Source organism: Coccinella septempunctata, chromosome 2, assembly GCF_907165205.1.
Source record: "Coccinella septempunctata chromosome 2, icCocSept1.1, whole genome shotgun sequence".
In the NCBI taxonomy this organism is placed as follows: domain Eukaryota; kingdom Metazoa; phylum Arthropoda; class Insecta; order Coleoptera; family Coccinellidae; genus Coccinella; species Coccinella septempunctata.
Genome location: NC_058190.1, coordinates 30,763,502 through 30,785,648, shown reverse-complemented (window position 1 = coordinate 30,785,648; position 22,147 = coordinate 30,763,502). Strand labels below are relative to the sequence as shown.

Below are 22,147 nucleotides of genomic sequence, written 5' to 3'. Positions count from 1 at the left end.
ATCATTATAGATTTATATAGGGGACACTCATTTTGCTTTTAGTTAATACAACTGAAATTTGATACGCAACCTTCAATATACAGAGGCATTGATAAACGATAAATTCAAACCATCACTCGACAAATTGAACAGTTGGTCAATTTCCACATCAATTTCAAACTCGTCCAATTTTGGATTCGTTTACAAATCCATCGCCCCAGTTATATCTATTAGTGTCGGTAAAATCGTACCTGAAAGTATAAATTGATTTCAATGCAAATATGGGAATTCGGGATTCATTAGGAGATTTCAGAAAAGTAGGGAGGTTTACAGCTTTTGAAATCGGGAGGAATGGCAGCCTTCAATCACCCCAACCTAACAAACATTCTTGACTTGACGTCCATTTAGCTAAATTGAAATCGAAACGAATTAACAACAGTCAACTGCACGCAGTTACGCAGATCCATATTGATCATTAAAACGTAGAAATAAAAATTGCTTTTTAGAACTGATAAACTAATATAGAGATTACCACAAGCTGAAAGGCAAACATTAGAAACTCGTTCAAATATTTTTATAGTCAACAAGCAATGATTAAATAATTACCTTCTTGTAATACATTCGAAGGTAACTCAGTATCATCAAGAGGATCTTTGGTAACATTACATGAAGAAGTTCGTTCGAGAATAACGCGGTCCCGGGAAAAGTTGGTCAGAGAGAAGATAAAGTTTTGGCGGGAGATGCGCTGCACTCTGATTGGTCGATATGATTTGGCATCCTGGAGACAATTAATGTATGCTAACATAATACTAGTTGTCAACAGGTTGCTTTATAGAAGTGGACTGGTCCCAAATCAACTTTGGCCAGCAGTTCTTACTTCAACAGAACTCTAAAAGAACTGGAAGGGCCTCTTAGGTACTGAATACGACGAAAAGTGTGTCCAACTGAGACGGAAGGTGTAGAGCAACCTATCTCTTTCTAATGGTTCGGCAACCAATTGAATAACCGCATCAGACGTCTCACTTCAACGCCCCGGGTTGTTTTTGTTTACTTCGTTATAAACCATTGAACTCTATGGGAACCATAGAGTTCAATGTTATAAACAGAGCGCCTAACCTAACCTAATCAGGTCCCGACAAAGATATTGTGTAATATCAGAGACTCTCTCTGGTAATATCAAAGATTTAGTTTTAGATAAGATGTCTAAAACTCTGGTGTATTCACTGATTCGATTTTGTTTTTAATTTCGTGGGGATATGGGATCAATTTCGTTTTTCCCTCTGTAGGTAGCGCTGTTTAGAATTTGACAGAGCATTGTCAATTGATATTTGAAAATAATTTGAATACTTTACTACGACTTACGAATATGTTGTATTTATAAGCGATGTGTGAAAATTTATTAGTTTCGAGAAAGGGATGTAGAACATTCATTTATTCAACATGTCGTTCAGTTTTCTGTATGGACAGTCAAGAACTACAGCTAAGAATTCGGTGTTGTTGGAATTTGAGGCATAACCAAATCAGATGAACGAACAGTCGGGACGGATATTGCTAAGTTTTATGGCAACTTCAGCAATATTTCAAAGAAACTGTATTGGAAATACGTAATGTGTAATGTGAATTGTGAAAATGTATTGAGAATCAGAAATACATCCATCTATTCGAGTCTATTCTTCGAATATTCTGCATGAGTAAATACAGTGAAACTTCCCTTTCCGTCAACTGTGTTTTATTAAAATTATATTGAATAACCTCCCACACGAATTAAGTTTGTCAAACGGAAATTATCTTGAAGAATAATTGTAAATACTCCTTCGAACCCTTATTTGATAGTGTTGAAATATTGACAGATTTGTTGTCACAAAGAAAATTAAACTGTAAATCACAAATAATCCTTAACAGCTGACAAAATGGACCAGTTCATATTTTGCACATGTTTTGCACTCGTTGATCGATATTCGCTATATCAACGCAAAAGAAAATAAAACGAGAGAGTATCATTGGACTTCCTTTGGTAGAACAAGGATAGAACGAAGCAAATGATATGGTGGCGCCGCCACGAAACTGATCCAATATCCCCAATTTTCTGAAATGTTGATGCAAGTGACAAGTGCACACACCAGTGTTTTAGACATCTTAGTTTTAGATAAGTTCCTCTTTGGTAATATCTTTGGGTCCAGAGATATCTCTGATCTGGTCACAAAAGATCTAGTGATAGTACCGTACCAAGTACTTATTTCTCTATCTACTATGCAGGGTACCCTCCATACTATCTAACGTAAAAATCCTTTACCTCCATGGTTAAAACAAAGAGGAACCTCTTTGATTAAAACACAGATTAGAGAAAAATTGTTTCTGTAATGTGTGTAACCATAGACAAAGACTTCTTTCTCTATGTGTGTAACATAGACTATGTCTATGGTGTGTAAATGTGTGGTTTTGAAATTTAAAACAAAGTTAAGAGTTTCCCCAACTAATTCCAAAGAGCAACTAATTTCATCTACCAAAAAAAAAAGTACCGTTGTAGCTTCATTTGTCAGATACAAAACCTAACTCTAATCTCTATAATCTTTGGTTAGATAAATGATAATACTCAGAGAGGCTGTCCCTGGATACGCTAGCTTTCATTCCACGTGATAATTCTGAATAGACAATTTCAAACATGATATCGCCCAAAGTATCAGCTGAATATATCTCACTTCATTCAACTAATGTGAAAATTAAAACAGATGGATTGAGAAAACTAGGAGATTTACTTTGTGATGAAGTTAAAAGTGGAAAACTTTCTCCATCTAACTTTAGTCAAACTGAACTTCATCCCACATCAAATGACCCATGGGCTTTAGATTGGATACTTGTAGTTGATACACTGAATTATTGTTTTTGGCACAATGAGGACGAGTTAGGTTGGCGTGTAGATGGCTATACTGGATATTTTGCCCTGTGTGCTGCAATTAATAAAGCCATAAAAAATAATCCGCAATTTTTAGATCCTAAGTTTTATTCTACCATAACCACTGATGAACTTTCTAAAATATTGAAAAGTGATACAGATATTGAAATACCTCTTCTGTCAGAAAGGGTTAAATGTTTACATGAAGTTGGTAACGTTTTACTTGAAAAGTACAGTGGTAGTTTTGAACAGATGGTGAAAGAGGCAGATCAGAGTGCTGAGAAATTATTGAAGTCAATTGTAGAAAATTTTAAATGCTTCTGTGATGAAGCAAACTATGGAGGTAGAACAGTAACTTTTTATAAACGTGCCCAAATTCTAGTTGGAGATATATGGGCTTGTTTTGAGAATGAAGGCTTGGGCCACTTTGAAGATATTGATAAAATATCAATGTTTGCTGATTATAGAGTACCTCAGGTTCTAGTATACCTTGACTGTCTGGAGTATTCAGATAATTTGTCAAAGATATTGAGCGAAAATATTATATTACAAAATGGGGATGTAGAAGAAGTTGAGATAAGAGGTTGCACAATTCATGCCGTTGAGTTATTAAAGGAATATATTTTGAAGAAGTTGCCCAAGGCAGATGTGAATTCAGTCCTCATTGATCATTTTTTATGGGACTTTAGAAGAAAACATGCAGAAGATATACTGAAGAAAAAAATTCCATTCCATAAAACACTATCAATTTATTACTAAGATGATAAACTTTAATTATCTTTCTAAGAATTATTCAAGGGGTCTACAAATTGAAGCAGTTTTATATTTTCAATCAAAAGATGACTCAAGTAATTAAACTAGATAGCTGGGATATCTATATCTGGGAATCTTTCAGGGAAGGTTTTATAATCACTTAAGAGAATTATAACTGTGATTGTGTATATTTAAATAAATAAATTTACTTTGCCTCATTTCAAACTGTTCCAGTCATGATGTTTTTTATAGTTGTTGTAAAAGATCTAAAATCAAATTCATTACGATACATAACAAAAATAATATAAATACTTGCTTGAATGTGATTGGTTCCCCTGGTGTGTAGAATGGATTACAAACTATATCAGTATATTCAGAGTGTATCTTCCTAAACATCTAAAATGAATATAGTTGAAAAGGAACAATTTTATAATACCTGATATTTGTTTTTCACCTACTAAATTTCAATTTTAGCTTACCGATCTAATTTCATTGTCTCGTAGGGCCATATTTGAAGAATCAACAACTATTATAAATTTAATTTTGGTATTTGTAACATACCCATATCTGATTCCAAGTGAAAATTCCATTGTAAGTAAATTAATGTACATGTTATTATCCTCAGCAATGACACCTTTTTGGAAAATGACAACTTAATATATTTACTGTACAGGGTGGTACAGGTTCAAGTGGAAAATACAGTAGATGATGAGAAAATCGAATTTGATGTATATTTGGGAAATGCCTAACAGAGCATGTTGAAATTTGATTAGAAGATCAAATTATTTTCTAAATAGTTGGAGATACTTGAATGAGATTTGCTAGGCCTCAATTTTCTGTGTGGTAGCAAGTTTTGTGATGGAAATTTTTTTTGCCCTACCAATGGCGTCTGTACTAACATATGACTGGACATTTTCAAGGATTCTATTTTTTCTTGAGCATCTTTTTTGAATAAAGAGAGTAATATTCTTACTGGACTACCCTGTATGAATATTGAATAAACATTTTCATTCAGTTTATAGAAGATCATGACATTTTATTTGTATTTTGTCTCTTCAGACTGTGGAACCTCACATAAGTTTAGAGATTGTACAGGTCACTAGATTTATTGTGTTCTTTGCAGATTTTGAATGAAATCTGAAGTGAACAATTATTTTCTCAATACAGATACAATTTTGAAGGATACATTTTATGTGTTTCAATAGCATATAACATTCCCAGAAAAAGTTCTCTGTTGTCAACTGGTTTATTACCTCCATTAATTTTCTCTTCCACAATATCTAGAGATGACAGTACTTTGTACTGAAAACGTAGTTCCTCATCAGGGTTCAGACAACAAATAAATTTAGGAGAATTCTAAAAAATCAATATAGTTTAGTTGAAAAAGGATTTAATGATTAAAATCTCATCTTACATCTTTCCCAATAATAGCAACGCATACAGCCATAGTATTCTTTAGGAATTAATTTGTTTTTCATTCAGAAAATAGTAAACAAACTGTTTTTAACCTATTTGACACACACAACCATAGACCAAAAATATATCAATTTTAGTTCAAAACAAAGATTGTTCCTCTTCGACCTATCACAATTTGGTTCTGTGCTTTGTATCAAAAGTAGATCAAACTTCCTCTTGTGCATAGACAACCATGCTCTTGTCTTCTGTGACAATCGCCATTTGTTGGGCGTAGCAAAAATGATTTATTTTCAAATCAAATAGGAGCACATGTGGGGAAATTTTTCCCGAAAGAAGAAATTAGTTTGTATCTATTATATTATAATATTATGTAAATGAAAAGAACTTATTTTCTTCTTTATGTCTATGTTTTCTTCTTTTCCTAAAATTCGGTGATACTTTGTGGTTGACAATTATTTTGCAGGTGTCAAAAACAGCTGATATCTGACAAATGTAAAAAATAATAGGATGAAAATGAAAATATTATTCAATTCAGTATTCAGTCGCACTAGAAAGGATAATATGTTGATAGGTTTCGCATGAATGTATGTTTGTTTCTTGAAGGAACGTTGATCCGGGACTTTATTTACAAATGTTGTTTTACGATAGAAGGCATAAAATGAAATATTGAAAATGTTTGTGGACGAAGGAAAGAAACTTCCCAATGATTCCAAAATATGAAGTGTTCGTGGAAAGACCGATAGTTGTCACGAAAATACAATTTGATCTTGTGAAAATGTCGGCTCCCTTGAATTCATAATGTCGGAGAATTTTACTGTTGTGCGGTTTTCCAGAGATTCGTCTTTGGCAAAAATTGAGAGTTTAAAATATTGTGAAACGCCTGATAAAGTTTGTGAAAATGTTCATAACTTCGGAATTTTTCATGTGATCTGTATTGCCTTATCAATAATTACTTATTTTGTGGATCTAATACTGGCCGTTTTATTGTTGTACTATTTTTCGATACACCAGTATGGAACATATTTTGCTATAACGTTAACCTTTACCTTAGTGCCTGCAATGCTAATGACAACAGTTAGTTTAAGGTGGTAAGTTCCATTTTATTGTTAACATTGATTTCATGATTTCTATATAAAATTACAACAGTAATACGTATAAGTCGGTATTGGTAGTATTAATTAGAAATTGCATGTTCAATTAACCCTTTCAATGCACAACATTAGAACATTAATGGAAAAATGTGTTCAAAATTATTCCCCCCCCATTTATGCTAGAGTTTCGGAGAGAAGTATATACGATTTATAAATCTGACATCCTCCCTCTTGTTTTTTATAAACTGTCCCTCAGAGGAATAAATGCGTATACAATATATACCTATGATTGCTTGAAAACCGATGACTCTACAGAGGGACAAATAAAGTGAGAGGGAACAAAGTACATATCAATATTTTTTCATGGTGCCCCATCTGCATCGACATTATATTTTCCAAATAATTGTTATAGGTAGAATGCGCTCTTGAATAATGATCGAATTTTCCTATTAAACGTCACATATCTAGCGATCTCAAATCTCCGCAAATCGGGGACTATTTGATAGTTATTCAATCTAATAAAAGACTATTTATTGGTTTCAATTTTTTTTTTTATTTCAAACGATTTTAAAAGTAGTTCCTTCTCCGATAACCGAGCCTAGAACATATTTCGCCAAGATATATTCCGTTTAAATTTTCGATGTTTCGGTAGGTAGTCTTTCATTATTCTAAAAAATCTAAAAATTATGTCACTGTAAAAAGTGTAAAAATAACCCTTTGTCGGGAATTTTTGATGGAAATGAATTGTTCCGAACATGCCCAATACGATCTATAGGGTTGAATATTTTGTGCATCAAAATCTACCCCCTTCGAAGTTGAACTATCAGGGTCATTGAAATTAATGGAAAACCGTTCTTAGAAGTCCCTCGTGATGACGAAAATCTTGAATAACCTTTTTGAATCATATCGATACTACAAACCGTTTTCGAGTAAATTGTTGAGACATTAGTGAGGAAAACGCTCTCTTTTGCCTCGCGTAAACGGAATCTTAAAGTAAAAAACGAATGTAAAGATACCCGTTGCTCGGGATTTTTTATGGAAATGGGTTGTAATCAACATGCTGAACACATAGAGTGAAGGGTGAAATCATTTATTCATTAAAAACTACCCACCAACAACACCAATTCATCGGGATTTTTTGATGGAATACGAATACGCACGCTCGTGTGTGGGCATGAATGTTGCATGTTCTTCGTCATTCATCTCTTCCGAACTATCCTGAAAACCTGAAAAATTGCATGATGCGCGTAGCATGAACGTCCGTGTGTGGCCGATTTTATGCACGAACGGACTTCTACACCAGTGCAGTAGGCAATATACATACAGTAAATCGAATCGAGCAGCTGCAGCTTCAGTCTTCAGTACTGTCAAAGAGTATCAAGAGTTCATATTTGGTACTGTTTCGGCTCGAAATGCACCAAGGACGATGTCGGACCTGAGAAATCTCTTCCGCGAATTCCTTACGGAGTTCATAGAAATTCGTAGGTCCTTTCCATCTTTGTGGAAAACGAAATCGAAAGAATATATGGACCGATCGAAAAAGAATTACGCATATAATGTCTTACTAGCTAAATTGAAAGATGTTGAAAAATCCGCAACAATTGAATCGGTAAAATCAAAAATTAACACCCTTCGTGGTGGTCTCCGACGGGAATTCAAAAAAGTATTGGAATCTAAACAATCGGGAGCAGGAGAGGATGAAGTTTATGTGCCGACCTTATGGTATTATGACCTTCTTCTTTTTGTCAGTCTTCAACTTCCAAACGTAATTCTTTTAGAAGATTGATATGGAAAAATTGGTCTCTCTTCAAAATCCATTCTTTAACCTATTTTCTCCTTGGTTTCCTCTCTCGATGCGACTTCAATTGCTTCTTTTTCACCAAACAAGCGTATGCCACTGCCATCAGACAATATTCCTCATCTCCCACTGATGACATTTTCGAACTGACGAATTCTCGCACTACTACTATTAATAAGTGTTCTTTGCGCATTATTTCGCGTTCTTTTCTCTCATGTGTGTGGCAATAAGTGCGAGAGTTGATGGTTGTCATTCTTTGCATGTTACATGTTGCACGCCGTCTTCTCTCTGCGTCTGTGGCCGGCTTATAGGGTGAAACAATTTTTGAATTAAAAACTACCCCCCGCCAACCCTCCGAAGTGGAAGTTATATGTCACTGTCAAAAGCTAGGTAAAAACTGCGATTGGTGGAGTTCGGTTTTTGATATACAAAATATTTCACCCTATATATCTTGTTCAGGTTCAGAATGTTCGGAATATCTCCATTGCCATCCAAAAATCCGGGCAACGTGTATTTTCACAATGTTTACAGGCATTGTAGTTCGGAGGGTTGGTTGGGGGGGTAGTTTTTGATGCAGAAAATATGTCACCCTATGGACTGTGTTCAGCATGTTTGGAATGAGTTTCGGAATAACCAATTTCCATTAAAAAAAACCAGCAACGGGTATTTTTTACACTTTTTACTGTAACATAATTGTTAAGTTAACTTCAAAGGATTGCTAGAGGTATTTTTGAAGCACAAATTATTTCACCCTATAGAACGTATTCAGCATGTTCGGAATAAAACATTTCCATCAAGAAAAGGTATTTTTAAACTTTCTACTGCAACATTTTTATTTAATTTTTAAAATTTGCAAAGTCTTGCTGGAAACTCGGCTGACAACAATTGTATACATATTTGAATATACACTGCGCAAAAAAATTAACGCACATTCTGAAAATCTCAATTTTAATGAAAGTTAACTCTACATTGACTTTATAACTTATTTTTTATGTTCTCTCGGGAAGGTTTTGAACGAAACAAGACACATTCAATGGAAGAAAAATTCAGGATTTCACCGAATCTTATGTGAAAGAAGAGAAATGAACAGCTCGGCAACGACGGTTCATACTCAAAATGAGTGATCTTAAAATGTACTGATCTAATCCTTCCCAGATTTCTCCGAGTTGGATTCCTAAGTCATTAAGAGTAGCTGGATGATTTTCTGAACTTCTCCGCCTTCTATTGAGGTTGTCCCAAACCTGCTCAATCGGATTGAGATCTGGACTTCTTGCTGGCCATTCCATTCGAGAGACTTCAACCTCTTCAAGGTACTCCTGAACGATGCGCGCACGATGGGGTCTGGCATTATCGTCCATAAAAATAAAATTTTCACTAATGTATGGGGCAAATGGCACTACATGCTCTTCAAGAATGTTCCTTATATACTTATCAGCATTCATAGCTCCATTATCAACGACCACTAGGTCTGTGCGAGCAGTCAAAGATATACACCCCATACCATAATCGATCCTTCCTGAAACCAGTAGTATTCAGGAAATTGCACTGAGCATATCTTTCATGTGGACGTCTGTATACGAGGAAACGTCGATCACAATGGTAGAGGCAGAATCTAGACTCATCTGTGAAGAGAACTCTTTCCCAATCGGCCTCTTCCCAATGGATATGCTCTCTCGCAAAATCCAAACGCGCCCTTCTATGGGCTGGGGTAAGAGCTGGGCCTCTTGCCGCGACACGAGGCCTTAAATCATATTCTCTGAGGCGATTTCTTATTGTCTGAGTGCTAATTTGCACCTCATGAGTTTGCTCAAGCTGAATTTGAAGGAGGCGAGCGGTTGCAAACCGTTGTCTCAACGAAGAAACTCTCAAGTAACGTTCTTGAATGGCAGTTGTTATCCGTGGTCTACCCTGTCCTGGTCTTCGGACATTCATACCTGTCTCCCTGAATCGCTGCAACATTCTGGACACACTTGCATGGGAAACTCCAAACCTTTCTGCAATTCTTGTGTATGTCCACTCTTCTTCTCGCAAAACTACTAAGCAGTAGTTCCGCTACGGGCGGAATTCCTCTTGGGTCAAATTGCTTGTTTCGCGTTGCATAGCGATCGAGTAGAAAATGAAACAAAAGAAAAACTATTGATCACTAGAATTGATCGAGAACAACTGATTTTAGAATGGAGCCAATACATTCAAAATCTGATAATATCATCTTTTTTTATTCCTGCTGGGAATCGTATACACTATAGGTCATTTGTTTGGGAATATGCTAGTTTTTATACCTTTGGCATTTATAGTTGCAGATATATTATAGTTGGGGAGCCCATGATGATAAATCGGGATTTACTCGAGCGTCTTGGGGACCTAGTGGATTTTGAAGATTAGGTAGATGGAGGAAAGTAAAAAAGTTTCTATGATGTATGCTCTTTCAGCATTCATTTCTTTACTTATTCGAGCGTGTCAGATTAATTAATATACAGGGTATCCCAAATTGCTTGATTTCGGCTGTTTCTGGTTCTCCTGGACTAGATCGGTAAAAACGTTGAAAGGAGTCCTGAGCTAATTTTTTTTTTTTTGATGATATGAGACCAAAAAAAGAATGCATTCGTATTCAAAATAACGAAGTTGGTTTTTTTCCACCCTTAGTACAAGAGATAAAAAAAGTAAAATATGGTATCGTAGTTCCAATAAAAAAGTGCCTGTAGAAAGTTTTTACCGCTTTCAGATATTTTCGAAAATAAAGAAGTTACGTCATATTTTCGAAACCGACAAAATATCAAAATTTGGTCATATCTTCAAGACAAATGAAGATATCGTGAAACGGTTTTCAGTAATGGACTTTTCACGAAAATCGAGCCCAGGACTCCTCTCAACGTTTTTACGTATCTAGTCTAGAAGTACCAGAAACAGCCCAAATCAAGCAATTTGGGATACCCTGTACTGTATATGCCCAAGTGACAGTTTGAAGATGATAACAATGTATTTTTTTAAATATCCCCTTCTTGTACCTCTAACCGTTTTAGTATTGTAACCAGTCCGGCCCTGACGGCCGCTTAGTCTCGGTACACACGGGCGATTTTTCTCAGCGAGCTCGCCGCGAGAATTTCTCGCCGCGATTTAGCGGACCAAGGATTCCAATGGTACCATTCACACGTGAACAACTCTTCTGCGTGTGAATCGTACCATTGGAATCCTTGGTCCGCTAAATCGCGGCGAGAAATTCTCGCGGCGAGCTCGCTGAGAAAAATCGCCCGTGTGCACCGAGACTTACTTCTAGAACAATCGCGAGAACAATCGCGAAGGCACGGTAATGTTTCCGGCTCCTATAATATAAGTCGAGATATAAGCCCAGCGGAGGAGCAGGTAGGAGTACAGTACAGTATAGTTCACAGTGGAAGCGACGGTCTAGTGGAAATAAATAGTAATGACACAGTTAGTTTGTTAGTTATAAGTGTTAGTATAAGTGTAAATAAATAATTTTAATCAGTCGGATGGTTTAATTAAGCGAAGAAAACGTAACAGTATTCATTATGAAAATTGTAGATAATTAAATTCTATACAACTTTTGTCTGAAGCAATTTTACATACTCTCAACAGTTTTCGAGTAAGAGGGTGAGGAACTTAGCCATACATGGGAAAGGGCAAGGTCAATGTAGAATCCCAGTCTAATGTACCTACATATATCGCAAAATATCTCAAAAAAGTTTGGACGTAGAAAAAAATTGCTTCGGACTAAATTCGTAGAAAATGTTATTATTCTCTACAACTTTTATGATGAATGCTAAAACGATTTGAAGCCAAGGAGAGGAGATAATGGTGATTTTTTAAGAGGTGTAGGATTTGATTTTCAAAAAAAAAAAACACAAAAAATTTGAGAAAATTGATGTAATCTTTATTGGACTCGGTAGAACGATCAATATAATTTAATGTTTGAAGATGATTTCATGTAAATGTTGGCCGCGGCTCCGCTTTAGATAGCCCATGCGCAAGGTCCAATTTTGGCACACTCTCTCCAACATATCGGCGGGTATTTCACGAATAAATGCTTCAATATTGGCTTCAAGTGCACCAATCGTTGCTGGCTTATCCGTGTAGACATGAGCCTTAACATGGCCCCACAAAAAATAGTCCAAAGGCGTTAGATCACACGATCTAGGCGGCCAATTGACGGGCCCCAAACGTGAGATAAACTGTTCACCGAAGGCGGCTCTCAATTTGGTCATTGTTTCGCGTGCCGTGTGGCATGTGGCACCGTCTTGTTGAAACCACATGTCAGGCATGTCCAATTCTTCCATTTTGGGCAAAAAAAATCGTCAATCATCACACGGTAGCGCTCGCCATTCACAGTAACGTTTCGCCCATCGTCGCCTTTGAAGAGGTACGGCCCGATGATGCCACTGGCCCATAATCCACACCAAACAGTGACTTTTTCAGGATGCATTAGGCCTGTTTTGGTTCGCTTTTAGGATGGTTCCAGAACGGTTCAAAACAGTCGCATATTTATTTATTCAGCGTAAGCTCGCGCGTAGCATGCGTGTAGCTTCCCACACCATTGCTGCTCAACTACTTTGAACCGATTCGGAACCGCCTCAAGTGCGAACCAAAACAAAGCTAATGGTAGCTCTTGCAATGCTTCTGGCTGGTCTTCACTCCAGATGCGGCAATTTTGCTTGTTGACGTATCCATTCAACCAGAAATGAGCTTCGTCGCTGAACACAATTCTTCGATAAAAAAGTGGATCTTCCTCCAACTTTGCCAGCGCCCATTCACCAAATGTTAGACGTTGTGGGAAGTCGTGTGGCTTCAATTCTTGGACAAGCTGTATCTTATAAGGTTTTACACCCAAATCCTTTCGCAAAATTTCCACGTCGTTGAGTAACAGAGGCCCAATTGCTGCGAACAGCGACGAATCGACATTTCACGGTCATCAGTAACACTGGCGGATACAGCCGCAATATTTTCTTCGGTCCTCACTCTACGTATGCGTGTTGTTGGTTTAATGTCCAATAGTGTAAACTGCGTTGGAAATTTAGTCACAAGCTTCCGAATAGCTCCCTCAGTAGGCCGACCAAAATGCCCATAAATTGGAAGAAGTGCGCGATGCACTCTCTTAACCGAGCATGAATTTTGATAGTAAAATTCAATAATTTGCAAGCGTTGTTCGTTCGTAAGTCGATTCATGATTAAATTATAGATCAAACTGAACAAGTTTTACATTGACACAAGACACGATTCACGCGTGATCTGTCAAAAACAATGTTGCCAAAAAGATACCAGCAAAAAAATCACAGTTTATAAAAAAACTGATTTTTGTGACCTATAATATATATCCAATTTTTATTGTTCCGGCTTGCTGAAACTGTGAGATTATATTATTTCGGTTATTCTCGAATCATTAGCTTCAAAATAAGAAAAAAAAAGCCACCGCGTTCGATAATGTACACGAGACAAATTGGGCGCCCTTCTACACATTTTCGTCACGCTTAAATTGTCAGATTGAGAGAATGTATACTTTTCAAGATTTAATTAACCACATATATCTTAATCTGACAATTCGAGGCTCAAGTATGTACAATGATCTTTTTTTTTTAATATTCTGACCGACTGCCCTAGATAATTCCCCGAGCAATTCCCCCTATATACAGGTCTAATTTTTGGTAGAGGTACTCTACAGGGTCCAAAGCATCTGCCCTTACAGCCTTATATGCCTTATATTAATCTGGCACGCTCGAGTAAATCCTGAATTTCCCTCTTGGGCTCCCCAAGCCCAACTATTAGGGATTTCCTTGGGTTTTCTTAGAATTCCAAGAAAGTAACTAACAAGTAATAGAGATGACTGACCGCTGAAATTCATGTGTTTCACGAATCGCAAACTAAAGCTGTATTTTGGCGTGAAAGTTTTTCAAAAATATTTCATAGATTCTGAAAGATAAACGTATTTTGGCGTTGCAACAGTGACGTCACACTCAAAAATGTTTGAAAATATTTCGTGAATATTGAAAGCAGATTCTGGCATAGTTTGAGCCGAAAATCGCTGTCAGTCGCTTGTGTCATCATATCCCGATGTGAAGCTTTCAAAACTATTCATTATTCATTGGCGATGATTTAACTAGTGACGTCAGAATATATTTTTGAACAGCGATCAACGCCAAAATACAACTCATATTTGTTTTCGAAATAAGCGTTTTTCCGGAATACCTGAATTTTCAACGAAAAGTCATTTGTGCTATGAAGTAGTCAGGTATTTTTGCAGGGCTGTTGGCTGGGAAGTGTTGTTTTATGCTTGCTCGCCTAAAAATTATTTATATTATTATTTCCGAAGGGGTCTGTTTTGAAGGCGATTCAATCAATCAGGATTTAAAATATTTATTTTGTGTTTCATTGTACGTTTTTGACACAAGAGTACTATGCAAAAAATTAAATCAACATGATGAAAAGTTTCATGAACCAGTTGAACCTATTCTAAAATTATTTCTAGGTATATTATAGACCACGACGATCCAGCTGTTGGAAGGACCTCAGTTACGAACTGGATAGTACGGATTGTGGTGCTTCTTCTACAGCTGGCGCCGCTACTTCGATATGTGGATACATTGATTTTCGGACTTAGGAGCAAAATTGCTGGTTCGACCAGCTCCTATACGGAACAGATGACTTACTACAGAAAAATGTTAGACGAAGACACCAATAGTGCTTTATTGAGGTTATTTCACTGCTTTTTACACGCAGCGCCGCAAGCTTTGATCCAATTAGTGATCTTATTGAAGGAGGAGGTAACACACCCTGGAAAGAAACCCTTCCCGGAAGGTGAGTGATGATAACTCTTCTTTTTTTTTTCATACTCATGAAAACGCCGAGAATTTGCAACATTTAATGTATGTTGGAATTCGTCTTGATGTCAAAGTTACAATGTTTTTCTGTTTTTCATTTATACATGGTCTTTGTGAATGATTTATTATAACACATTGCAGTTGGTTTTGAAGTACTCTGCGCTGATACTTACTAAGGGACATCGAACTAAATATTATGGAATTTCAAAATTTTCGCCCATTGCTCTCTAGTGTACAGGGTTGGCAAAATTGGCCAAACCTTAACTGTAACCTTTTAACCCTAATAGATAGAGGAAAATTAATGGCAATTGCCACTACGTTTTTTCGAGAAACATGCACATAATTCCGTCAGCTGCATCATTACATCTTCTTTTGTTTTCGATATATGAGCCAAAATTAATGTTTGAATGATTACTACATTGGTCGTCACAATTCCGTTCCTATTCGAATGATGCACATGAAATAAAAACAATATACACAGTTAGTCAACAGTGCTATAGATCTGGAAAATCGTAGGAGATAAATTCGTGATAGTTTTTATTGAATTCCCGAAGATTCTTCAAGTTTTCTGCGGTCTTCGAATCACTCTATAGTTGATTAGAAGGACGATTTTTTTCGAAAATGATCTCCTAAAAAATGTCAATAACTAAATCTTTTCAAATGGTATGCGCTGAAATATTAATTTTTTTGTAATTATTTTTTGAGCAGCATTGCTTAGATGCAGGGCTGAAGATGGCACCTGAAAATTCTTGCAATTTTTCATTTTCTTATTAGAAACCAGAAAACTGAAAGAAATGAAATTGAGCAAGCATTCTTTGGGAGTGAGAACACAATTAAAACATTTTTGTTGCTGTAGAAAAAGCCACATCTAAAATTTGTTTCGCAAGAAAGTTTTTTTTGTATTATTATACATGAAAAATAAATTTTTGATAGTTTGATTCATTTGTATAAACAAGGTCTTCTGTAATTTCTTGATAAAAGTGACGGTTTCTGAGAAAAAATAAGGTAGCTATAGCTGCCTCCGTGGTGTCGTTTGCTGTTGTCCTGGAATGCAGGTTCTGTAAGCCGAAATCCCAAATGTGCAAATGTGCTTCTGTTTGTTGACTCCGTTCGTTTTTATATGACTTTCCACCAAGTGTTGTTCATATGTGCACTTTTTCACGGTACTGATGAATGCCGAAAGCTCGAAACACGTATCTACGGTTTATATTTCTCAGAGAGTTATGTCCGGTAAATTTCTTCTATTAAAATATTCCTTTCTTGATATTAAAAATCGAGTCCTGATTTTCACATTTACATTCACCTATGTAACCACTTGAGAAATTTGTGTTTAAAATATATTCACAATTCATATTATACCACACAAGATGAGTTTTAATAGCCCATTATCAAACATAGGGATTACAAAAAAACCATACACAAGTAATTCTGTGAGGATCGCATAATTGGAAAATAAATTAATTTTTTGAATCCAAGAAACTTTTCAACAAAAGACGCTAAAATTTTGATGTATTTTCAAAGACCTTATTGTATTATAATTTAATAAATATTGAGAGGGTCCTTTTTGGTCTGGGTCAAAAAGACTCAATTCAACAGAATGCCGACGTTTTGATTTATTTAAAATCGTCTTCAGGTCTCTACAATAAAACGTTATTTAAAGAAGGCAGCTTTATAAATAAAAGAAAAGAAAATATTACACTAATTCGGAAAAAAACACGATTGAAATTTACAGCACACCTAAGACCACTAACCACAGCCAAAAGATATTTCAAGATTCCCTATATACAGGGTTTAACTGAAAGGGTGAGTCAACTCTTGTGAAATAAAATTGTTGAAATTGCCTTCAAACCAGCCAATACCGTTGGGGCGATTTTATTCCAAGTGAAAATCGAAAACTGCTCTTGACTTGAGATCTGTTGTTATTTACAGTATACCTTGCGGATAGTGTAACAAAGTATATATAGGATAAACGAATATGTATCTAAGAACGAGGTTCGCTGAGCACAAAAGAGACTATTAATACACAATCCAGCTAGAATAAAAGATAATAACGCAGCATTAGCTGGACATTCAATGAATTACACTCGTTCGACTTTGACATTGTGAATATATTGGATACCCAAATTAATTTAAAGAAAAGATTGTTCTGTGAAATGCTGGAAATAAAAAAAAAAAACTAAATTCTCTCAATTAGAGGAGTGATATTGAGAATTTGAACACGGGCTATTTCGATATAATTCAAAGAATAAGAAATTTCACATCTTAACGTAATATTGGTCATGTTCGTGTGTCTATATATTGTTTCTTTTCCCTACTTGAGATTTGATTATTTGACATTGAATATATTTCATTTACACTCCTCATTACTTCGAATTAGATTCCGTATTATGTATTATGTCTGTGATCGTATCATCCTTGGATTATTTATTGCTGAAAATTAGAATAGAGACCAACTGACACTGTAAGAAGCTTCAATTCATTTCATTGAAGGGTCAATATTGTATACTCTTTTTTATATGTATGTTTATATAACCAAGTCGTTGATTTGTTCAGTTTTCGTTTGCTTTGCCTTTGATTCATGTTCATTACTTTGATAGATTGTTCATATACAAAAAAAATCTGTTTTCTTTTAAATTAGTGCAATTTTTTTTGTTGATTTATAATGCTGCCTTCTTTAAATAACGTTTTAATGTTGTACCGACTATTGTAGAGCCATGAAGACGATTTAAAAAAAATCGAGAAAAGTCAGTATTTTATTGAATTGAGTCTCTTCAACTCGGACCAAAAAGGACCCCCTCAATAGTTATTAAATTTTCCAAGATCCTTCCCACCGAAGTACTATTTTTCCGATTTGTCGGATCTCTGTATTTCTGTGAATATTGAGAAAACACATCACACTCCGCTATCGAATGCGTGCGCCATATAAAATTGCTGAATATATAAATATATATGGCGCAGTGGCGGCTCGTGGTCATGAGAGCTGAGGAGGCTAAGGCCTGCCGCAGACATGCAACTTTTCAGTTGCGCAACAGTTTGATTGCAAGCGGTTCGAGGGCGCACACAAAGGCAATCGCTGCAACTTTTCAGTTGCATGTCTGCGTGGCCCCATATAAATTCATCGTGCTCAATTCTGCAACTAAACAGTTGCAAAACTGAAAAGTTGCATGTCTGCGGCAGGCCTTATAGTTTTCGAGGAGTGTTGGAACAAACTCTTATCAGTCAATAAAGTATACTTCTTCGATATAATGAAAAGTTGCCAGTTCTAAAACTAATTTTCAATGCAAGGGGATGCTATATGCTCCTTTGACTTGTTATGCCTTTCGATAGAACGCGGTATATTTTTCAAATCTGAAAACCCCGTTTTGAACCATGAAGTATATTCTGTTTGATGAGAAAATAGTAAATATGGCCAGCAGAATAATTTTTCCCGTTTGATCGATCCAGTTAACCAATCACATTTATCGTACCAAACAACACTGAAACCTCTATTCTGACGATTTTCGGTAGACTTTAGTGTAATTAAATTTGGTGGAGGTCTTGTAAAGGTTTTAACAACGTGTACAGTTAATTCCCAATATTCAATTCCATTTTATTTTTTAATCCGTATCAGTACTTACCCCTAACGCCCTAACAGAACACCTATCTTAACAAGAATATATTACAAATTTCCCGAAGTTCCAGTTCTCCACGAACTCGTTACATTCAAATTGAAAATTGAAATCATAACAACTACCGCCAACAACGCCCCTACCGCCGGAGATCATGCGAATATAGTCGAAGACGGCACGAAAGAATCGATGGAGAACAGGGGAGCTGTGCCTCCTCTGGTACATTTTACGGGCGAATATGGTACAGTAAGTCAGCTGAATTCTTGTTCGGCTAGTATGTGAGTCCAGAGAACGTATGCGTGAGTTACACTATCAACGGAAGCAGCAGGCCCAACAGCCTCCGTCCGAATAGGCAGTCCTAGGAAATATTCACATTCGACGCGGCGGACGCGTACGCGGCCGGTGGATTATATGATTGTTATGCTGGATTTTTATGAGCGGAGGACCGAAAAATGAACTAATTTTTATCTGAATATCTAGTTCAGGTGTTCGGAAAATTTATATAGAAAATAAGGACATGCCAAAATGAATGTTTTTTAGCTCTAAGCTTTATGAGGAGGCTTAGCCTCCCTTGCCTCCTCTGACGAGCCGCCCTTGATATGGCGCTCATTCACTACTCACTATGCTCGACGAGGCCTTCAATTGATAGCAAATTATTGAAATTCCTCCCATTGACACACGCGGCTTGTTTCCTATCATAATCGATCGTCGGAATCTGATTGAATTAAAATCACTCAGATGTTCAATTACGATCTGCCGCATCGATGGCTCAGTTTGACGTCATTCCGTTTATTCCATCTCTATAAGATTGATTTTTACTCCCATTCCACAACGTTAAAGCTTAGTAAAAAAGGAGAGCGAACGCCATTTTTTTTATTCGTCCGGAGATTGGGTAGATACGCAAAATAAATATAGGATACTGAAACACATTACATATCCTGAAAATAAATGGATCGATCGATTTGTGCAAGCTGGTTTTTGTTATCTACAACTATTATTGTAACGGAAACAAACATAAATGTCTGATCGGTAGAGAATATAGAGTTCTGAAAGTAACAGGCCGCCACCGATTCAGAACTGCTTGAAAGCATTAGTTTAGTAAATCACGCATCATGAGAAAAGATAGATTCGTTACTTGCATAATGTGGAATCAACTTATTTCGAAATCACTATATTTTTTGTTCATTGAAAATATTCGAATAAATCTCAGAAGTTGCTAGAGTCATCAAATAATAATAATAATAATTTTATTCTCCCCTTAGACACAATATATTTGAAAAGGAAACGTCAAAGAAACCAAAAGATACAATTAAGAAAACAATAAAATAAGAGGAATCCCTATATAAGTCATGTAACAAAACATCCAACTTGAATAATTAGTGTGTTTGTTAAACAAAGGTTTCGTACGTTGAGTCGGATGGAGAATGTTGGTATGGTGAGAAAGAGGTTCAACGGTATAATGAACATTTCATGGCGTCAACAACTCTTTTCGGTGCTGGCTGAGTGTGCGTTTGGGGAGGCGTTTGTTTTATTGGACACACAAACCTTACACTCCTCATTTAGGCAACCATGACAGAGATAAGGCTTCGTGATTTGATTGTAGAACCTATTACTGTTCAATTTGCGACAGTCATCGGTGACAATTTTTCGTTAATCGACGATCAAGCTCATCCACACCAAGCCAGAAATTGCCAACTACCGCATAGAAGTCGCATTGAACGAATGAATTGGCCCGTCTAGGCATGTCTAGTCTGCAATATCACAGCAATTACACCGCTTACCCGAGCCACCGCAGACATTACAACAGCTCGCCAATGCTTTGACGGACAATTGTCAAAACATTTCTCAAATTAGTGAGAGCACCCTATATTGAACCAAATTTGTTACATAAGGAACCATTTTTAACGTGTAGACTCTACAAGGTAGATTCTTTATTTTGTTTATTTCTCTACTATGTTGTATGTCTAAATCAGTCTTGCTTATTGTTGTCATTATGCTGTATGTAGACACCGAACTTAATATATCAGTACATATTCAAAATCATTTTTTATTTCCCTTTATATATACTAACTGACAAAGAAAGTGCAAGTGCAAAGTGCAGAAGGAGCTGTTTAAATTTAAATTTTTTTTGGTAAAACATACCTACATAGTACAGCAAAAAGTAAATGATTAAAATTTGGAGAAAAAAATCTTGCAGGTTTTTTCATATAAACATTTTGTGTTACTTAAATATTGTAGCTGTTTTTTGCAAATTTTTTAAATTTTAGAAAAAACCAGCTGTTCGAGGAGATCCAAAGTCAATGTTCAGTTGTTGTTAAAATGCCCAGAGCACGTCTACGCAGAATTCATCCTTAGCTAAGTGAATTTGAAAGAGGTCCAATTATTGGTATTAATGGTGATAGATCAGGTTATCGAGCCGGCCATTTGATAGGTCCATTTGTGCCAATCCAATTATTTCCAGAATTCCTGTCCAAAAAACTGTTGATATTCCTTGAATTATGAGGAGATGCACCATCTTGTTGAAAATAAATCTTTTCTAATTCTCGTAGAGGAAGATTATCGATGAATGGTTCTATATGCTGACGCAATTAATTCTCATATATTTCCTCATTCAAATTATCTTCATATATGTGATAGGCTAAAACACCATCTTCATCCAACGCTATCCATACACTATAACCAAATCGCCCTTGTTGAATTCCGTTATCCATAATTTGGCGAGGATTTTCATCAGACCAATAATGGTGATTATATCGGTTCATTATTCCATTACTGCCAATATATGCCTCATCAGTCTAAATAATTGATCTATAGAAATTTTCATTTTCAGAACATTTATTCATGTGCCACTGGCAAAATTGAGTTCTTCTATTATTCAGAATCTTGCAGTCTATGAACTTTACGATATGTACTTGTATGGCTTGAAATTGTTCCGTTTTAGAATATGCAAGGCAGTTCTGCGAGGGATTCCAATTTCCGCTTCTAATTGGCGAGATGATTACATATTTGGTTTTATAGTCACAGTCCCAATAATTTCTTCTGTATCATCTTGGTTGTTTTTTTCATTAATATGAAAAAAACAACCAACTCGAACGTGGCTTTTTGAAAGAACCAAACACAGCTAACTTATAGGCCAACTGTTTTACCAAAAAAAAATTTAAATTTGAACAGCTCCTTCGGGGTGTTGCAGATTCTTTGTCAGTTAGTATATTATTACATGTACGCTTCTTTCAGAGTATGTTCAACGAATAGTATTCGGAATAAACCGATGTTTAATATTTGCAGCATTTTTCAGTTAACAACCAGATATGGGATTTCTATTGAGTGAATAGAAGGTATGTTTTCAAAGGCAGAAATGGCAATAAACAAACCATTGTTCTCGGTTCCCTCGTACAGTGACGTAAGAAACTCAGTAGAAGATTGCGACACAATAATTCTCCTGTTTTGTTATCGAGCAATCGTATGAAATCTATGATTTTCATAGTTTCCAGGAAACGGATATTTCGTCATTTATGAACGTTCACACAAAATCATCTCGACAAATTCCCACATATTGCACTATCACTAGGAAGATAAACCTGCTGTGGTCTGGTTTATCAGAAATTGGACAGCGTTATGCAGAAAGCTACCAACCATCAGTAGTAACGGGTACAGAACCAAGTGGATTGTCAGGTTTCTGCGAATTAAAAGTTTGAACAAAATTGGTGTTTAGGTTCACATTTCATAGCTTTATTTTTCATTACTTGAGGCTTGGCAGGATTTCACAAAATAAAGAACCAACT

The 22,147-nt window shown here is 36.1% G+C and overlaps 3 protein-coding genes across 3 annotated transcripts in view; 2 read left to right on the top strand and 1 right to left on the bottom strand.

Moving 5' to 3' along the window:
- Positions 1-2,505: 2,505 nt before the first annotated feature.
- On the top strand, positions 2,506-3,843 carry LOC123307943 (queuosine salvage protein). The gene has a single exon (XM_044890447.1). The coding sequence runs from the start codon at positions 2,642-2,644 to the stop codon at positions 3,629-3,631; it is 990 nt and encodes a 329-aa protein (XP_044746382.1). The 5' UTR covers positions 2,506-2,641; the 3' UTR covers positions 3,632-3,843.
- On the bottom strand, positions 3,602-5,193 carry LOC123307944 (trafficking protein particle complex subunit 2-like protein). The gene is made up of 5 exons (XM_044890448.1): positions 5,040-5,193; positions 4,812-4,981; positions 4,105-4,192; positions 3,942-4,021; positions 3,602-3,891 (listed from the first exon to the last, which is right to left on the bottom strand). Exons 1-5 carry the CDS (start codon positions 5,070-5,072, stop codon positions 3,846-3,848), a joined length of 417 nt encoding a protein of 138 aa, XP_044746383.1. The 5' UTR covers positions 5,073-5,193; the 3' UTR covers positions 3,602-3,845.
- A 326-nt stretch (positions 5,194-5,519) lies between these two features.
- Positions 5,520-22,147, top strand: part of LOC123307771 (XK-related protein 4-like) — a 29,710-nt gene continuing 13,082 nt past the window's right edge. Inside the window, exons 1-2 of the mRNA XM_044890197.1 lie at positions 5,520-6,129; positions 14,406-14,734. Coding sequence (XP_044746132.1) covers positions 5,840-6,129; positions 14,406-14,734 — 619 coding nt within the window. The 5' untranslated portion in view covers positions 5,520-5,839. The remainder of the gene's footprint in view (positions 6,130-14,405; positions 14,735-22,147) is intronic.